Source organism: Primulina eburnea, unplaced genomic scaffold (assembly GCF_022965805.1).
Source record: "Primulina eburnea isolate SZY01 unplaced genomic scaffold, ASM2296580v1 ctg592_ERROPOS1100000+, whole genome shotgun sequence".
Taxonomy (NCBI): domain Eukaryota; kingdom Viridiplantae; phylum Streptophyta; class Magnoliopsida; order Lamiales; family Gesneriaceae; genus Primulina; species Primulina eburnea.
The window spans coordinates 4,761-21,793 of NW_027331379.1; the positions used below are offsets into that span (position 1 = coordinate 4,761).

Sequence of the window (17,033 nt, forward strand, 5' to 3'; positions counted from 1 at the left end):
AAGAAACGTGAGACAAAAGTTTACGTAGAGGGTTTCTTGGAGATGCAATTGGAAACTACCTTTTAGGAATTGTGATTGGCTGATATTATTCGGGATCATAATTCGCTAATTGGACCTTACGTACCTACTGAGGAAAGGAGTTTCCCGTTTTCACTAGAGGGTAGTGAAAGATGTCAAAACATTGGGAGTAAACATTTATAAAGTAAAAGTCCATACTTTATATCTTACTAAATTTTTTAAAATAGTCATCAACATTTATCTGTTTTTACTTTTCAGTACAAATTGAAAATTTCTTCGATTCGCAATCCGCTATCTGTAATACTCCACAAACACGTATTAACTGGACCTAATTACCTCACTTGGCTAAGAAACCAGAAAATCGTCTTGAATTCGGAAAGGGTAACATATACACTGACTGATTCGCCCCTGTTGAGGCTCCGACTGACTGCATTCCTGAGGAATTGCAGGCTTACAAGGAATGGTGTGACCATGACTTGATAGCCAGGTGTTATATGCTGATTTCTATGAATGATGAGCTGCAGAGGCGTTTTGAGGATGCAAAGAGTGCTGCTGACATTCATTTGCATCTCAAGGAGCTCTTTGGTGAGCACACACAGCCTCTTAGGCATGCTACCGTCAAGGAGCTGATCACTTTGCGCATGCGAGATGGGTCCTCGGTCCATGAGCATGGCCTGAAGTTGATTGGGCTCGTGGACAAGCTCGTTGGCATGGATCTGATCTTGCCTTCGGAGTTGACCACCGACGTGTTGCTGTTATCATTGCCTAGCTCATTTATCCTTTTGTGGTGAACTTCAACATGAACATGATGGAGCCGACCCTTGAGGAGTTGGTGAATATGCTTGTTACGTTTGAATCAACCATCAAGAAAGAGAAGTTGGTTCTTTATGTGGGTTATTCATCTGGTACGAAGATTGATCCACATGGGAATGGAAAGAAGCGTTCTTTCCAACGTCCCAAGAAGAACGTACCCTTGATGAGGCAATCTCCGAATCCCGTTGAGGCAGCCAGACCAGTTAAGGCTGACAAGACTGATGATGTATGTCATCACTGCAAGAAGCCTGGACATTGGAGGCGTAACTGCAGGGAATATCTTGCCCAGAAGAGTTCTGGAAACGGTATGCTATAAATTGAAGTAAACATTTCAATTAACTCTACTTCTTGGGTATTAGATACCAGTTATGGTTCACATCTCTGTAATGATTTACAGGTGATGGGAAGAAGTAGGAAGCTTAAGGAAGGTGTGACCTTCTAGAGGATGGGCAATGGAGCAAGAGTTGCTGCCAAAGCTATTGGAGATGTTTACTTGCTTATGAACAATGATTTTAAGTTAATTTTAAGAGATGTTTTGTTTGTACCGGATTTGGTGAAAAACATTGTTTTCATTTCTATGTTGATAAAGATGGATATTCTTGTTTATTTAGCAAAGGTGTTTGCAACATTTACAAGAATGAATGTTTGATTGGTACTAGAGAACTTGAAAACGATATCTATAACTTAAAATTGAAAGATATTCCACTAAATGTCCATTTAAAGGCAGACACCATATGAGATATGGATGAGTAAGCCTCCCAAATATTATTATCTTAGAATATGGGGGTGCTCTGCTTATGTAAAGCAGGTAGTGGGAGATAAATTGGATTGTCGATCCATTTTATGTTACTTTGTGGGATATCCAAGGAATTCATTTGGATATCATTTCTATCATCCCCAAGAAACAAAGGTGTTTGTTTCTAGGAATGCAACCTTTTTGGAAAAGGAATTTCTATTGGATAGAAAAAGGGAGATGATAGAACTTGAAAAGGTTCGAGAGACACCCACAATTATAGAACCCACACCCGAAGAGCCAAGAGAGGAGATACAAGCTCCTAGAAGATCCGAGAAAGTCTCAAGACCACCTATGAGGTATGGTCTGCTTCTTGAAGAAGGCCATGATGAGCCTAACCATGGATGTGATCCAAGTACCTTCAAGGAAGCATTATCTGATGCCGATTCATCTAAGTGGCTTGAAGCAATGGAATCTGAGATGAATTCCATGCATTCGAACCAAGTGTGGAATCTCGTGGATCCACCTGAGGGAATTGTTCCCATAGGGTGTAAATGGATTTACAAGAGGAAACTTGGGGCGGATGGGAAGGTATTGACCTTCAAGGCGCGATTGGTGGCAAAAAGATATACTCAAAAACAAGGAGTTGACTTTGAGGAAACATTTTCTCCAGTTGCAATGTTCAAGTCCATAAGGATATTGCTAGCCATAGCTGCATGGTATGACTATGAGATATGGCAGATGGATGTCAAGACAACCTTTCTTAATGGGGATATTAAGGAAGAGATTTACATGTCTCAACCTGAAGGGTTTACATCTGTCGGAAGTGAGCATATGGTATGCAAACTTCAGAGATCTGTTTATGGTCTAAAACAGGCATCTAGGAGTTGGAACCTCAGATTCGACAGTACAATCAAAGAGTTTGGTTTTACTAAGAATCCTGAGGAACCCTGTGTGTATAAGAAGGTCAGTGGGAGTGTTGTGACATTCCTGGTGTTTTATGTTGATGACATTCTAATCATTGGGAATGATGTAGGAATGTTGCAATAAACTAAAATATGGTTAGCAAGTAAGTTCTCGATACAGGACTTGGGTGAAGCATCTTTTGTACTGGGAATACAGATCTATAGAGATAGATCAAGAAGATTGCTTGGTCTCACCCAGTCCACATACATTGTTACCATCGTGAAGTGGTACTCGATGGATGAGTCCAAGAGAGGACATCTACCAATGTGTCATGGCGTGTCCCTATCCAAGTCTGTCTCCCAAGACTAATGCAGAGATAGCGGCGATGACAAGCATTCCTTATGCATCTACGATTGGTAGCATCATGTATGGGATGATATCTACACGTCCTGATGTGGCTTTCGCACTAAGTGTAGTGAGTAGATATCAATCGAACCCTGGTCTTCCACACTAGAAAGCTGTGAAAGACATCCTCAAGTAATTGAGAAGGACCAATAAATTGTTCTTGGTCTATGGGGTGGAGAACTGAAATTGGAAGGCTATACCGACTCTAGCTTCCAAAGCGAGATCGATGACTCGAAGTCAAACTCTGGGTTTGTATTCATGCTCAATGGTGCTGCTGTCTCTTGGAAGAGTTCCAAGCAAGACAATACTACGGATTCCAGCACAGAGGCCGAATACATTGCTGCATCAGATGCAGCAAGGGAGGCTGTTTGGATAAGGTATTTCGTCTAAGAGTTGGACGTCATTCCTAATGGAGTTGCTCCTCTCCCGATGTTGTGTGACAACACGGGAGCTTTAGCTCAAGCAAAGGAGCCAAGGTCTCATCAGAAGTCCGAACATATACTGAGAAAGTACCACATCCTCAGAGAGATCGTGGAAAGAGGAGATGTCACGATTGACAAAGTCGGCTCCGCAGATAATGTTGCTGATCCGCTAACTAAGCCTTTACCTGGACCATTATTCGAGATGCATCGCGAATCAATGGGTTTGAAGCATATGGGTAGTTGGCTCTAGTGCAAGTGGGAGATTGTTAGAGTAGGTGCCCGTCGAGCCAAGTGTTGGTCGAGTGTTCACAATGAAACTCTATGTATAAACAATTTTTATTTTAATAATATTTGAAATTATTATTTTGGCACATCTTTATCTGTATACCCATGCTAGTTGCATAGATAAAGCCCTTGAATATACAAATAGTAGAAAGAATATGAGATGCTCATATGATGAGTATCATGAAACTCATATTTGGAATACTGTATATTCTAAACAGTTCTTAGTCGATTCAGCCGCCGTTAAGAAGGATATAGGCCGCTCGAGTTAGAGACTAGTATCTGCGATGTGAGTACCATGTTTCATTGGTAGGGGACATTGTGATGTCCGATCATGCAGATAGGTGCTCCTGGTAGAGTGCACTGAACAACCCTCCATAAAGGACTTTCCAAGTGATTCTCACTTATCGAGTGGAAATGTCCTAGTTTATGGTTGTACACCATTAGTCCTTATGACCCGGGACAACATTGAGACTCTATGTGCTAGAATTAAACTTTGACTTGTTTACCGACTCTCATGGGGTCATCAGGTGGCAAGGTTGGGTGTTCTGTCGAAACATATAGGAGTCGATGCATTGTAGTCGGGGATTCACCGCTTACCTTCGGGTATGGATATCCTATGTGTTCTCATGTGTATGTAGGTTGAAATCTATGATCAGAATATTGTGGTAATTATGAAAGGGGTTTCATAGATTACACCATCGATGCAACTACGACATGACACATAGTATCGATTCATAGACAACTCTCGATATACCAATGGTTGTCGAATCGGTCGGGATATATGAGTTGAAGGGACCGTACTGTACGCTAACCATAATTGAATGGTTCTTGCAGGCACTATTATTTGATACCTAGGGAATCATGTAAGCGATGCTGCTAGGCCTTTAACATGGTTGGTTGGGTACTATCAGACTTGAGTTCTGACGTTCTTGTTATCAAGGAGTTGATAAGTAAGAATGGAGCAATTGGGGTATGCTCGTATAAGGACATGTTTAGTCCTAATCACATGGAGATGTGAACCCACTGCTAGTTGTATCAATGAACCATTGAGAAGCACACAAGTACTGGCTTTCTAGATCCCGTTGAGAAGAGAAATAGTTCAATGTGTTGAACGGCTTATAAAGGAGTTTATAAGCGTAAGGAAAATTAGAAGTATAACTTCTATAAAGGAGAAATTAGTTCAATGTGTTGAACGGCTTATAAATGAGTTTATAAGCATAAGAAAAATAGAAGTATGACTTCTAATAGAGAAATGTAACTTTTAATTTATGAATGTGTTCTTAAATTAAAAGTTGGCCAAATAAATAATGTATTTGAAAATTGTGATTTTCATAAACATTATTATGGACTAAATTAAATTAATTCAAGTGTTGAATTAATTAAACACTAGTGGGCCTAGTAGAGTCCAAGTAATTAAATTAATTTAAGTGTTGAATTAATTAAATAACATTGGGCCTTGTAGAGCCCAATTAGAAAAATTTATTCAACTAGTGGGCTTGAGTAAAATCAAGTAAACTTTAAATGGACTCAAATGTGTTTGAGACATTTAAATAAAAGTCCATGAGCCTTGTAATTGTTACAAATCCAAATAGAATGTGCATGGGGAGGTGAAGAGTTGGGAGACAACTTTTTCAATGTCCAAGGCATGGCATGCTTTTGGGACAACACAACACTTTTTCACCAAGCAAGAAAAGTCTCCCCTTCACTCCATACACCATATGGCCGAAATCTCCCTCATCTTTCTCTCCAATTTTTTTTCTTCAATTGTTGAGGAAACAATACACTTCTCAAAGAAAAATGCTCTAATTTTTCTAGTTCAAAATTAGAGTGGTTCTAGCTAGTTGGTGGTGGACTTAATATTTGAGCAAGATGGGCTCAAAGGGAAGCTTGTAGATTGTCATCCTTGAAGAGCTTAGTTGTTTATCAACTAAGTTGGAGCCATCATCAACCTCAAGAGGTTGATAGGTATGATTTCTAAACACACTATGAATGTCATTTTGGTGTTTTATTGTATTTGCTACACACAATACTTGGTGGCCTAAAATATTCCTTAAAAATTCAATTTTTTTTAACTTCCGTTGCGCTTTCGGTCACCGTAACCGATCTCCTTTCACTCATGACTCCCCGTCTCAGACTAGACTCAATCCTAGTCTAGGGTTCCCGGTTTCCAGACGTTGATATTCCTATATCAAACATCAGTAATAGAAGAAAATCAAATTCTATCCACTTCGATATAACCAAAACATCTGGTGTTTGACCTATCCGTCACAGACTGTGGCACTATCGCCAATTCACTATTTTGTGACAATGTGCAATGTGCCAGTGACGATTCCATCACTATCGGCACTTATGTCATAAGATCACTCGTCTAATACTCATCTAATACATGCTTTCTATAAATCAATAGAACAAGCATATCAAATCAAATCAATGAACACAATAATAATAATAAATGTGATTTAGGGAAACTCAAGTATATCCTACTCGAGTCGATCTCCCAATACCACATTTACTTATACCTTTCTTCCGTTGAAGTTCTGACTACGTTCAGGTCTGGAAGTCGAAGCCTGTCAATACTCTATCTGGCAATGAAAATATCAATAATATCATATCAATATACTGCTCAATTCAATACCAATCTGATCAATCTGAATTCAACTCAAAATCAATGGCATAACGGCATAATCCCGATATCCCGGTCAATACAATCTAAACAGATATTAATTACAATCCATAACAAATATCCAATACAATCGGTAGTCAATCAACAATCCAAATCTATCCAATATCAATCAATATAATCTGAAAAATCATTGACTTCAAATCTACGATGTCTAACATGTCAAGAACATCATATATGAACCCTACTCAATTCTGACAATAGCATAATTTCAAATGATATCAGAACTTGGTAAAACTTACATCCAGTAGTAGCCTGCGTCGATAGTAACACAGTGCTGAAGCCGGATTTGGATTCTGATACACGGATCAAATAAATTTCCAATTTAAAGTCGACGGAAGCTCTCAAGTCTTCAGAGGAACTCGTTCTTCTCATCTGAATAATGAAGGATATATATATATATATATGTATATATATATATATATATATATATATATATATATATATATATATATATATATATATTGCATGGCCAAGAAATGTGGCATCATTCTTTAATCAACACGTCTCGCGCATATGCGTGACATTACTCGGCGCATATGCGCGAGACATAATGTCTCGGCGCGTATCCTTCACAGCAGCTCGCGCATATGCGCTGCGCGCCCTTATTCGTCGCATATGCGCGAGACGCTTGTTAATTTTTCTCAACTCTCGGGTACCCTCGTGCATATGCGCGGATTCATGTCGCGCATATGCGCAAGGTTCTCTGCCCACTCCGCGCATATGCGCCCGGCATGAACGCGCATATGCGCGAGGCTCAATCCTCACACATATTTCAAATCTTCTTTCCGCCTATCCCTGTCTCATCCAATTCATCTATAATCACCTCAATTCATTAACAAATCATTTCAGATTAACAACAAAAAAAATCTCGGGCATTATATTTCTCCCCACTCGTCATGGCATTGAAGAAGCTACCTGGGAAACTGAATCAGACATGAGACAGGAGTTCCCATAATTATTTCGATGATGTAAGTCTTTTATTTTAGTTTCTATTCTCCATTCCTTATTGTATCTGATTTGATATTGTTGCGCGTTTTCCTACCGCAAGTGTACGGTGTCAAGTTTTAGTACTGGTTAGAGTACAGATATCGATCCCACGAGGAGTGTGTATAAAATCTATATCAATGCTCGTAATTAAAATAACCAAGACTTTATCTAGAAAAATCAAATGAAAGGTTGGTTTGTTTGAACAAAGTAAGTGAAAACAATGAATTAAATTAATCACCGAATGGAGAATTACCAATGATAGAAAATATCTAGAGGAATGATTTCACTAAGTTTCTACGATAATTCTTCTGGTTGTATTTAAATTCCTGAATTCCTATTATTTAATGGCCAAGAACACTTATGTATTTTATTCCCCCTTTCCCAAGTGACGAATAAATTGTACCAATCAAACTTCGATTCAATTATTCCTAATAAAATCCACGTTTAATTGGTAAATGCAAATAATGTTCTTACTCAAGCCTCGCTAAAGTTATACGCCTTCCGAACGATATAAACAGTCAACGATGCGTCTCTAATGATCTATAATCCTAATCCCTCTCCCGAGTTGTAGAATTAATCAAACCACATACAATTTATGGCCAGTAAATTGTAATGAAATAAAAGTAGAGAACACAATTAAATAAAATGGAATTCAATCATAAAAATATCCAGTCAAATAATCGTATAGACAAAGTTACGTCAGCCTCTAGAATGGAAATTTAGTTCATCACGAAATCCAAGAGAAAACAAGACATATTCGTAGTTCTAGACATCGCTACACAATAAAGTGAAGAAACAAAGGAAAAGATAACAAATCCGAAGTGTCGTCTCTGTCCCCAGATCCGTCGTTCTTCGTATTTGTAACTGTTCTTCACACTATGAATCTTTGTCTCCAGTATGCGCTCCGTTTCTCGCGTCTTTTTCTCCCTGGACGGCTGAAGATCTCCTGTGTTTCTCCAGTGACGGCTGCTGACCGAGTATGACCTAATTCGCGCAATTTATAATATTCTGGATGCGGCGCGCGCGCGGTGGCACATGAAATGGCGCGGTGGCGCGCTCGGTGCTGCTCCTTTGGCCATGCATGTTCGCGCGGTAGTGCATGAAGTCGCGCTCGCGCGCGTCGCCTTCGGGTCTGTGCGCGCGGGTGCGCATGAACTGGCGCCACAGAGCTTAGGTGCCTGGTCATTCGCTTGTATGGGTGCGCGCGGGTGCGCGAGAGTTGGCGCGATGGCGCGCATGCCACTGTCGATCATTCTGCACATCATTGCGTGCGGCTGCGCGTGATCTCGCGCGGGCACGCGCGAGGCTCTGTCCGAGGGCTTGAGTGAATGTGCGCGTGACTGCGCGTGAAGTGGCGCGATGGCGCGCGCACTTCTGTCCCATGGTGTGCTCGTGGTCGTGCATTTCTTGTCCACTTGGCATCGTGTCCGCTATCTTCTCCATTCCTGAAATGACAATCAAAACAAACCAAAAACGCATAATTCTGTTCGAAACAAGCATGATTCAAAATGGATTCTAATATAGATTAAGTGCAAATCTTGCACTTATCAAACCCCCCAAACTTGAACTTTTGCTAGTCCCGAGCAAAATAGAATAAAAGCTTATAACTAAGGAAAAGATTAACGCCACTACTAAAGTCATGGATATACGAAAAGTGATATTGACCTCCGACTCATCTAATTTCATGTAATTCACGATTTCCCAAGAGTCACGTGTGTGTGTGATAAGTCAATGTTCGTTTACCCCATCGAATGCTCAAATAGAGTTGTAATGCCCATTCGCCTTACAGAATCAAGACATCAACAGTTCAGTTCAACTCACACTTCATCAAAATATAAATTTGCATTCACAGATCACATATGACTTTATCGGTGTTTAATTGGCTCATAAATATTCAACAGAAATATACCGAAGATGAAATCACCCCGTGAGATGCTTGCATGCAAGTGATTAAAGTTTATACTTGATGACAGTGTTTTTCTGGTATCCATAGGCTTGACTTGAGCAACTTTTCTCCACTATTATATTGGATAAATGTGACAAGGTTAATAGGTATTGTAGGCTTGTAATGTTAGGCTACGGCTCATGGCTACAATAAAGGCATGTAGATCAAAATTTGAGAGAAATATTTGAACTTCATCAACTTCACCCATTTTCATTTTCTTTTCAACCACCACCCACTTATTGTTTTCTTTTCATTCATATCCTTCATTTCCCAAATGCTTTCTTTCTACCACTTTTGATTCATTCTTTTCATTGTTTTCCTTCTCTTTGAACTCCTTTCTGTACATTCATTTTTTTTTTCAAGGAGCATTTGAATCATTACAACACCAATGAATTTATTTCTCTCAAAATCAGGTAGGAAAATAAGTGTATAAGCTTCATTTGGTAGTTGCTGTGGGATATAGAATAGATACAAGTGGGGGCTAATTGTATGTCATTGACACACACCACTTGATTTTTAGTAGGCTCAAAATGAGACACTAAGGATATTTCATGTTCATTTGGTAGGCTCGAAGGCTCAACGGTTTCAAAGATCGCCTAAATCATTCCTATGTCACATGTTATCCGTATTTCTCCTCGAAAAGTGCTCAAACAAGTTCTAGATTACCGTCAATCCATTAGTCAACTCATACAAACCAGTCACATGCACTTTTCAATAAAAATGATAGATGAAATAGGTGCACGAAGAAAAAGTAAGCACCTCCATTAAATTTTAAGCTCAAAGGGCTACAATTGACAGTAAACAAAGAACACATGCCCAAAGATGTTGTGAAAACAATGCCTAGATCATTTCTATATCTTCAAAAGTGTCAGTCAATGTCATGCAAAAATTACCAATAATCAGATCTCCCTCATCTGTTTAGCATCACAGGCATGCAACTTGTCTCTAAGCAACGATAATATCAACAAACACGACAGTGCAAAATAATTGTGACTCCTAAGTTATCAGGAACACATATACATTTCAGGATCGCAATTCAGTTTTCATCATCGGTCACACATTTTACTTATCCATGACTTTTCCTAAAAGATAAAGAATGCAATAATAAAAAAAATCAAACTAACTACTGTGCAAAATAAAAAAAATTCATAAAAATTCCAACAAGCAATTTGTTACCCCCCAAACTTAAAGTATGCATTGTCCTCAATGTATAGAAATGAAAAACATGACAACACATACCTCGCTCCCGAGTGTCAGAACTCGGGGCTCGAATCATCATTCCCAGTATCTTCATCATCTTCGTCCATGTGCTGCGGTTACTGTGGTGGCCAGGCTGGTTGTGGTGGGTAAGGAACATCTTCGGGTCCAGGTGGGAATCGCTGGGCAAGCGCCGATGTGAAATCCATCATGTAGGACATGAAAGTATTAGTGGTTTGTCGGTGTTCGGCCTGCTCTCGGCGCTCAGCCCGCGACTCTTGTTCCAGTCGGAACATCCTATCTCGCAAACTAGAACGAGGAATCGATAGTGGTGGTGGTGGATTGCGTGCTCTGGCTCGCTGGTTGTACTCTGCCCTGGCCTCTTGCCGTTCTATTTCGTCTCCAAAGCGCGAACGTTCTACTTCACATACCAAGATTGGGCCTTTGGCTTTCAAGACCTGTTCATCTGCGCTCCATTGCACACCGGCATAAAGACATAATGCAGTGATAGTATGTGGGCAAGGGAGGCTGACGGTCATAAGTCCTGTACCAGCACGCATGATATAACTGTTAATAAGCTTCCCCAAATCCACGGTCCGCCCAGTCATTATGGCGTAAATCAACGCCACTTTATCTTTTGTAATTTTTGTCTGATGTGAGGAGGGCATGATCCGTGAGAGAATAAAAGATGCCCAACTACGTGGTTTACGGCGTAAATCAGATTTCTTCAAAGTGACTGGGGAGCCCTGATTCAATCGCCACTCTGCACCCTCGATGCCTAAGGTCCTGATAATCTCATCGTAGTTCACATCCCCAGTGATCAACTCAGTGTACCCGTCATTTTCAAAATCCGGCAGATTGTAGATTGCATTAATAGTGGCCGAATCAAAATAGACGAGTTGCCCTCACACCAAAACTCTGTATTCTTCATGTTTGATTCTCAAATTCGCATAAAATTCACGGACTCCGGATATCACAGCGTCTGGCGGAGACTGGGCTATATCCATCCACCCTCGTCGCCCGACCTCTCTAATGAATGCACAATCGGGGTATGTCATATCTAGCCCTCTTTCTGGAATAATCGACCTAGACATGGTGCTCTCATATACTCGAAAGGCTTCCTCGTTCCAAAATTTGTTAGCATTGGAGGAACGAGACGAGGAAGCCCCGTCCTTTGATTTTTTTCGAGGCGGCATAATTTTCAACAATTTGTATCCACACCAATAATCAACAAATAAAGAGCACAATGCCACCAACAAACTTTGAATTCTGAAAATTGACCCCAAACAATAATAATGAGGAAGAAAGGTACCCTTCAAGAAAATAATTTGAGATGAGAATCGGTGGCAGGAGGCGGCGGCGGCGGCGGCTTAGAGGTGTGATGGTGAGGAGGAGATGACGGGTTGTGTTGGGGCTTGTGTGTGAGGGGTGGTGTATTGTAGGAGTTTGGGAGAAATTTTGGCAAGTTTTGGGTGCTTGGATTTATGGAGGAGAGGGTTTTGGAGAGGATTCTGAAGTAGGAGGCGGCTGTCTGCTGCCAATAATTGAGCGCGCGCGCGCGTCAAATGGCGCGGCCGCGCGCGGGCCTCTGGCTGTCTTTGATAATGAGGTGCGCGCGGTCGCGTGCGAACTCGCGCTGGGGCGCGATGGCTTCTGTTCTTTATGGTTGATGAGGGCGCGCGGTGGCTCGAGATGTAGCGCTGCCGCGCGCATGCGTCTGTTCTTACCACTTTTTTTTTTTTTTTTTAACCTACAAAAATAAAGCGATTCAAATTAATACTTAAATAGAGAAAATTAGAAATATTAACTAAGAAATTGAAATAAAATAATAAAGCAGAACGAATGCAAGAAAAAAAATAAAAAAAATAAATAAATGCGGGTTGCCTCCCACATAGCGCTTGGTTTAACGTCGACAGTCCGACTGTACCCTGTCTGATCAGATCAACTTGTAACTGTCGATATTCCTTACTTCAGTTCCATAGTAGGGCTTAACCCGTTGTCCATTCACTTTGAAGGTTCTTCCATCATTGCACTTTAGCTTGACAGCTCCATAGGGCGACACCGTTTCCAAAACAAATGGCCCCGACCATCGCGACTTAAGCTTACCAGGGAACAACTTCAGATGAGAGTTGTACAGCAGTACCTGTTGTCCTGGTTTGAGCTCTCTTCGAACTATGATTTTGTCATGCCACTTCTTAGTCTGTTCTTTGTAGATCTTGGCATTCTCATATGCATCATTTCGGAATTCGTCCATCTCGCTCAATTGTAGTTTTCTAACCTCGCCAGACGCTTTCAAATCAAAGTTCAACTTCTTCACAGCCCAAAATGCCCTATGCTCCAACTCCAATGGTAGATGGCATGCTTTTCCAAATACCAGCCGATAGGGAGACATCCCAATAGGCGTCTTGAATGCAGTCCGATAAGCCCATAGCGCATCATCCAACTTCATAGCCCAATCCCTCCGGTTTGTGTTGACAGTCTTTTCCAGTATCTGCTTAATTTCCCGGTTGGATACTTCAGCTTGTCCATTCGACTGCGGATGATATGCTAGTGCCACCTTGTGCTTCACATTATATTTGGCCAATAGTGAGTTGAAAATTCTATTGCAAAAATGCGTACCTTCGTCACTTATGATGGCTCTCGGTGTTCCAAACCTGGTGAAAATGTTTTTCTGTACGAATTTCGCTACAGCATGAGAGTCATTAGTACCACCCATTTCGACACATAATCAACAGCTAACAGAATATAAGAATAACCAGAGGAAGGGGGAAAAGGTCTCATGAAATCTATGCCCCAAACGTCAAAAAGTTCCACTTCCAAAATATTTGTTAGTGGTAATTCGTGATGCCTAGAGATGTTTCCTAACCTTTGGCATCTATCACATGATTTTACTAAGGTATAACTATCCTTAAACAAACTAGGCCAGTAGAAACCGGATTGCAATACCTTAGCCGCTGTTCGTGACGCTCAAAAGTGTCCACCATATGGTGAAGAATGACATTTCTCCAAAATTTGTTGTGCTTCAAGACCTTCCACGCACCTCCTAATCACTTGGTCAGCACACCTCTTATACACGAACGGATCGTCCCAATAGAAGAACTTTATATCATGGACGAATTTCTTCTTCTGATGGTAGTTCATATCTGGGGGAAGGGTTCCACAAGACAAAAAATTAGCAATGTCAGCAAACCAAGGAAGTACAAAGTTTACCTCAAAAAGCTGCTCATCTGGAAATGTTTCTTGTATGGCTCCCTCTTCTTCCTTCTCTTCTAGCTCAAGTCTTGACAAGTGGTCAGCCACTTGATTTTCGCATCCCTTCCTATCCTTTACTTCAAAATAAAACTCTTGGAGCAACAAGATCCACCTTATCAAGCGTGGCTTTGCGTCCTTCTTGGCAAATAAGTATCGGATAGCTGCATGATCAGTGAAAACGATTACCTTTGTACCTACCAAGTAGGGTCTGAACTAGTCAAAGGCAAATACTACTGCAAGCATCTCCTTTTCGGTAGTTGTGTAGTTTTGCTGTGCCGCATCCATGGTACGACTTGCGTAATAGATTGATCTAAAGAATTTATCACGTCTCTGGCCCAACACTACACCTACTGCATAGTCACTTGCATCGCACATCAGCTCAAAGGGCTGCTCCCAGTCCGGCACTATCATAATTGGTGCAATCACCAATGCCATTTTTATCTTCTCGAATGTCTGCAAACAATTATCATCAAATATAAAAGTCGACTCCTTTTCAAGTAAATTGCACAGGGGTTTAGTGATCTTAGAAAAATCTTTAATGAATCTACGATAAAACCCCGCGTGTCCGAGGAAGCTCCTTATTCCCTTGATGTTCTTTGGTGGAGGAAGTTTTTCAATGACAACCACCTTGGCTCTGTCCACTTCTAATCCCCGAGACGACACTTTATGTCCAAGGACTATGCCCTCATGGACCATAAAGTGACATTTCTCCCAGTTAAGAACTAAGTTCTTTTCTTGGCATCTCTGCAAAACAAGGGATAAGTTATGTAAACAATGATCAAATGACGAGCCAAATACCGAGAAGTCGTCCATGAAGACTTCCATTATCTCCTCCACCATGTCTGCAAATATGGCCATCATATACCTCTGAAAAGTGGCAGGTGCATTACATAGCCCAAAAGGCATCCTCCTAAAGGCAAACGTGCCACAGGGGCATGTGAATGTTGTTTTCTCCTGATCTTCCGGAGCTATAGCAATTTGGTTATAACCTGAATAACCATCTAAGAAACAGTATTGACAATAACCTGCAAGTCTATCAAGAATCTGATCAATAAAAGGCAATTGAAAATGATCTTTTCGTGTGGCATTGTTCAACTTTCTATAATCAATGCATAGTCGCCAACCAGTTACAGTACGAGTAGATATTAATTTATCATTTTCATTTTTTACCACTGTCATTCCACCCTTTTTTGGTACTACTTGTACAGGAGATACCCAGCTACTATCAGAAATAGCATAAATTACACCCGCATTTAATAATTTCAGTACCTCATTCTTCACAACCTCTTTCATTGCTGGGTACAACCTCCTCTGTTGATCCACATAAGGAGTATACGACTCCTCCATCAAAATTTTATGTATGCATATAGTGGGGCTAATTCCCCTAATATCAGATATCGACCATCCTAAAGCAGTTTTGTATTCTCTCAGCACTCTTAATAATTTATCTTTTTCATCACACGAAAGGGAGGAAGAGATAATTACCGGATACGTCGACTTCTCACCTAAAAAATCATAACACAGGTGGCTTGGCAACTCTTTCAACTCAAGGGAAGGTGGTATTGCTTCTAGTTTCTCATTTACATCCAACTCCTCGTGCGGTGCATCTTTTCTCTTTTCTTTTTGTACTGCTTCAAGAGCCACCAATTGCTCTTTCACTTCCAAATTATCTTCATCAACAGTTCCTGCCGCACCTATCAGACAGCTCTCCAAAGGATCCCTCATTCCTGCACAATCAAGAGACATACATGAGTCTATAACATTAATGCTTTTACAAGTGCTTACCTCATTCGATCCCTTCATGGCGTGATAGATGTTAAAAATAACTTCTTCTCCACCAACTCTCAAGGTGAGTTCACCCTTATGAACATCAATCAATGCCCTTCCAGTCGCCAAGAATGGTCTCCCAAATATCAATGGAGCATCATGATCTTCTTCCATATCTAAAATCACAAAGTCAGCAGGAAAAATAAACTTATCCACTTTTACCAGTACATCCTCGACGATCCCACGCGGATACGTGAGACTTCTGTCTGCAAGCTGTAGGGTGATAGTAGTTGGTTTAACTTCTCCAAGCTCCAATTTTCTGAAAATAGAAAATGGCATCAAATTAATACTTGCTCCTAAATCACATAAAGCTTTACTACAATGAGAACCACCAATAAAACAAGGAATAGTAAAACTCCCTGGATCTTTCAATTTTTGTGGTAATTTCTTTTGTAGGATGGCACTGCACTCCTCAGTAAGCTTCACTGTCTCAAACTCTTGCAGCTTCCTCTTTTTAGACATCACATCTTTAATAAACTTTGCATAATTCGGCATTTGCTCCAAAGCATCAGCAAATGGTATGTTGATGTGTATCTTCTTGAAAATTTCCAAGAACTTTGCAAACTGATCATCTAAAATTCTTCTTCTTGAATCTCTGAGGATAGGGTAGAGTCGGCTTATACACTGGAGGTGGTTCAACTTTGATTTCAGCCGTGGATCCCTCCACTTCACTTTCTTCAACTGTCTTCTCACTGTCCACTCTCTCTTTGGAACTCTGTACCTCTAAGTCCTTCCCACTCCTCAAAGTGACTGCCTTGCACTGCTCTTTTGGGTTCACCTCTGTGTTACTGGGAAATTGCCCCTTGTTCTGATCTTTTAGAGCATTGGCCAACTGTCCGATTTGCGTTTCCAAAGATTTCATTGTGGCACCCATGTTTCCCATGTGAGTCTCCATATTGTCAAGACGAGATTCAGTTCTCGCCATCCTTTTTCCAGACTCAGCAACGAATGTACCTACCAAATCTTCAAATGAAGGCTTTCCCTCCCCCTTTGATGTATTGAACCACGGTGGAGGATTCAACACATTTTTATTTTTTGCATAAGAAAAGTTTTCGTGATTTCTTAATCCAGGATGATAAGTGTTAGGGGGAGGGTTACCTCTATATCCTCCATATCCACCCTGATTTCTGTTGTTGATATACTGTGCTTCTTCAGGGGTGGATAGTTCTTCAGCAACCATCGATGGACCCTCGATTTTAGATGTACTCACTTTGTTCATCGCGGCTATTTGAGTGGTCAATGCAGATACCTGAGCAGTGAGTGACGTAATAGGATCCACAGCATAAATTCCAGCTGTCCTTTTTACTCCTGCCCTTTCTGACGGCCACTGGTAGCTATTTATTGTCATCTGTTCGAGCAAGTCATAAGCTTGCTCCGGAGATTTGGCAAAGATCGTACCACCAGCTGCAGCATCCACTGTTCCTCTTGTTTGCCCATTTAGACCGTTGTAGAATAATTCAATCTGCACCCAGTCTTCGAAGCCATGGTTTGGGCACTTTCTCAATAGCTCCTTGTATCTTTCCCATGCTTCATACAATTGCTCGAATTCAGTCTGCCTAA

General features: G+C 40.8%; 1 protein-coding gene across 1 annotated transcript; it reads right to left on the bottom strand.

Annotated features, from left to right (window-relative positions):
- Nucleotides 1-12,330: 12,330 nt before the first annotated feature.
- On the bottom strand, nucleotides 12,331-12,786 carry LOC140821497 (uncharacterized). The gene has a single exon (XM_073181990.1). It carries the CDS (start codon nucleotides 12,784-12,786, stop codon nucleotides 12,331-12,333), a length of 456 nt encoding a protein of 151 aa, XP_073038091.1.
- Between the last annotated feature and the right edge of the window lie 4,247 nt (nucleotides 12,787-17,033).

Excerpts from the sequence above, each read along its gene's own strand:
- LOC140821497 (XM_073181990.1), bottom strand. The coding sequence starts at position 12,786 with ATGTCTCCCTATCGGCTGGTATTTGGAAAAGCATGCCATCTACCATTG.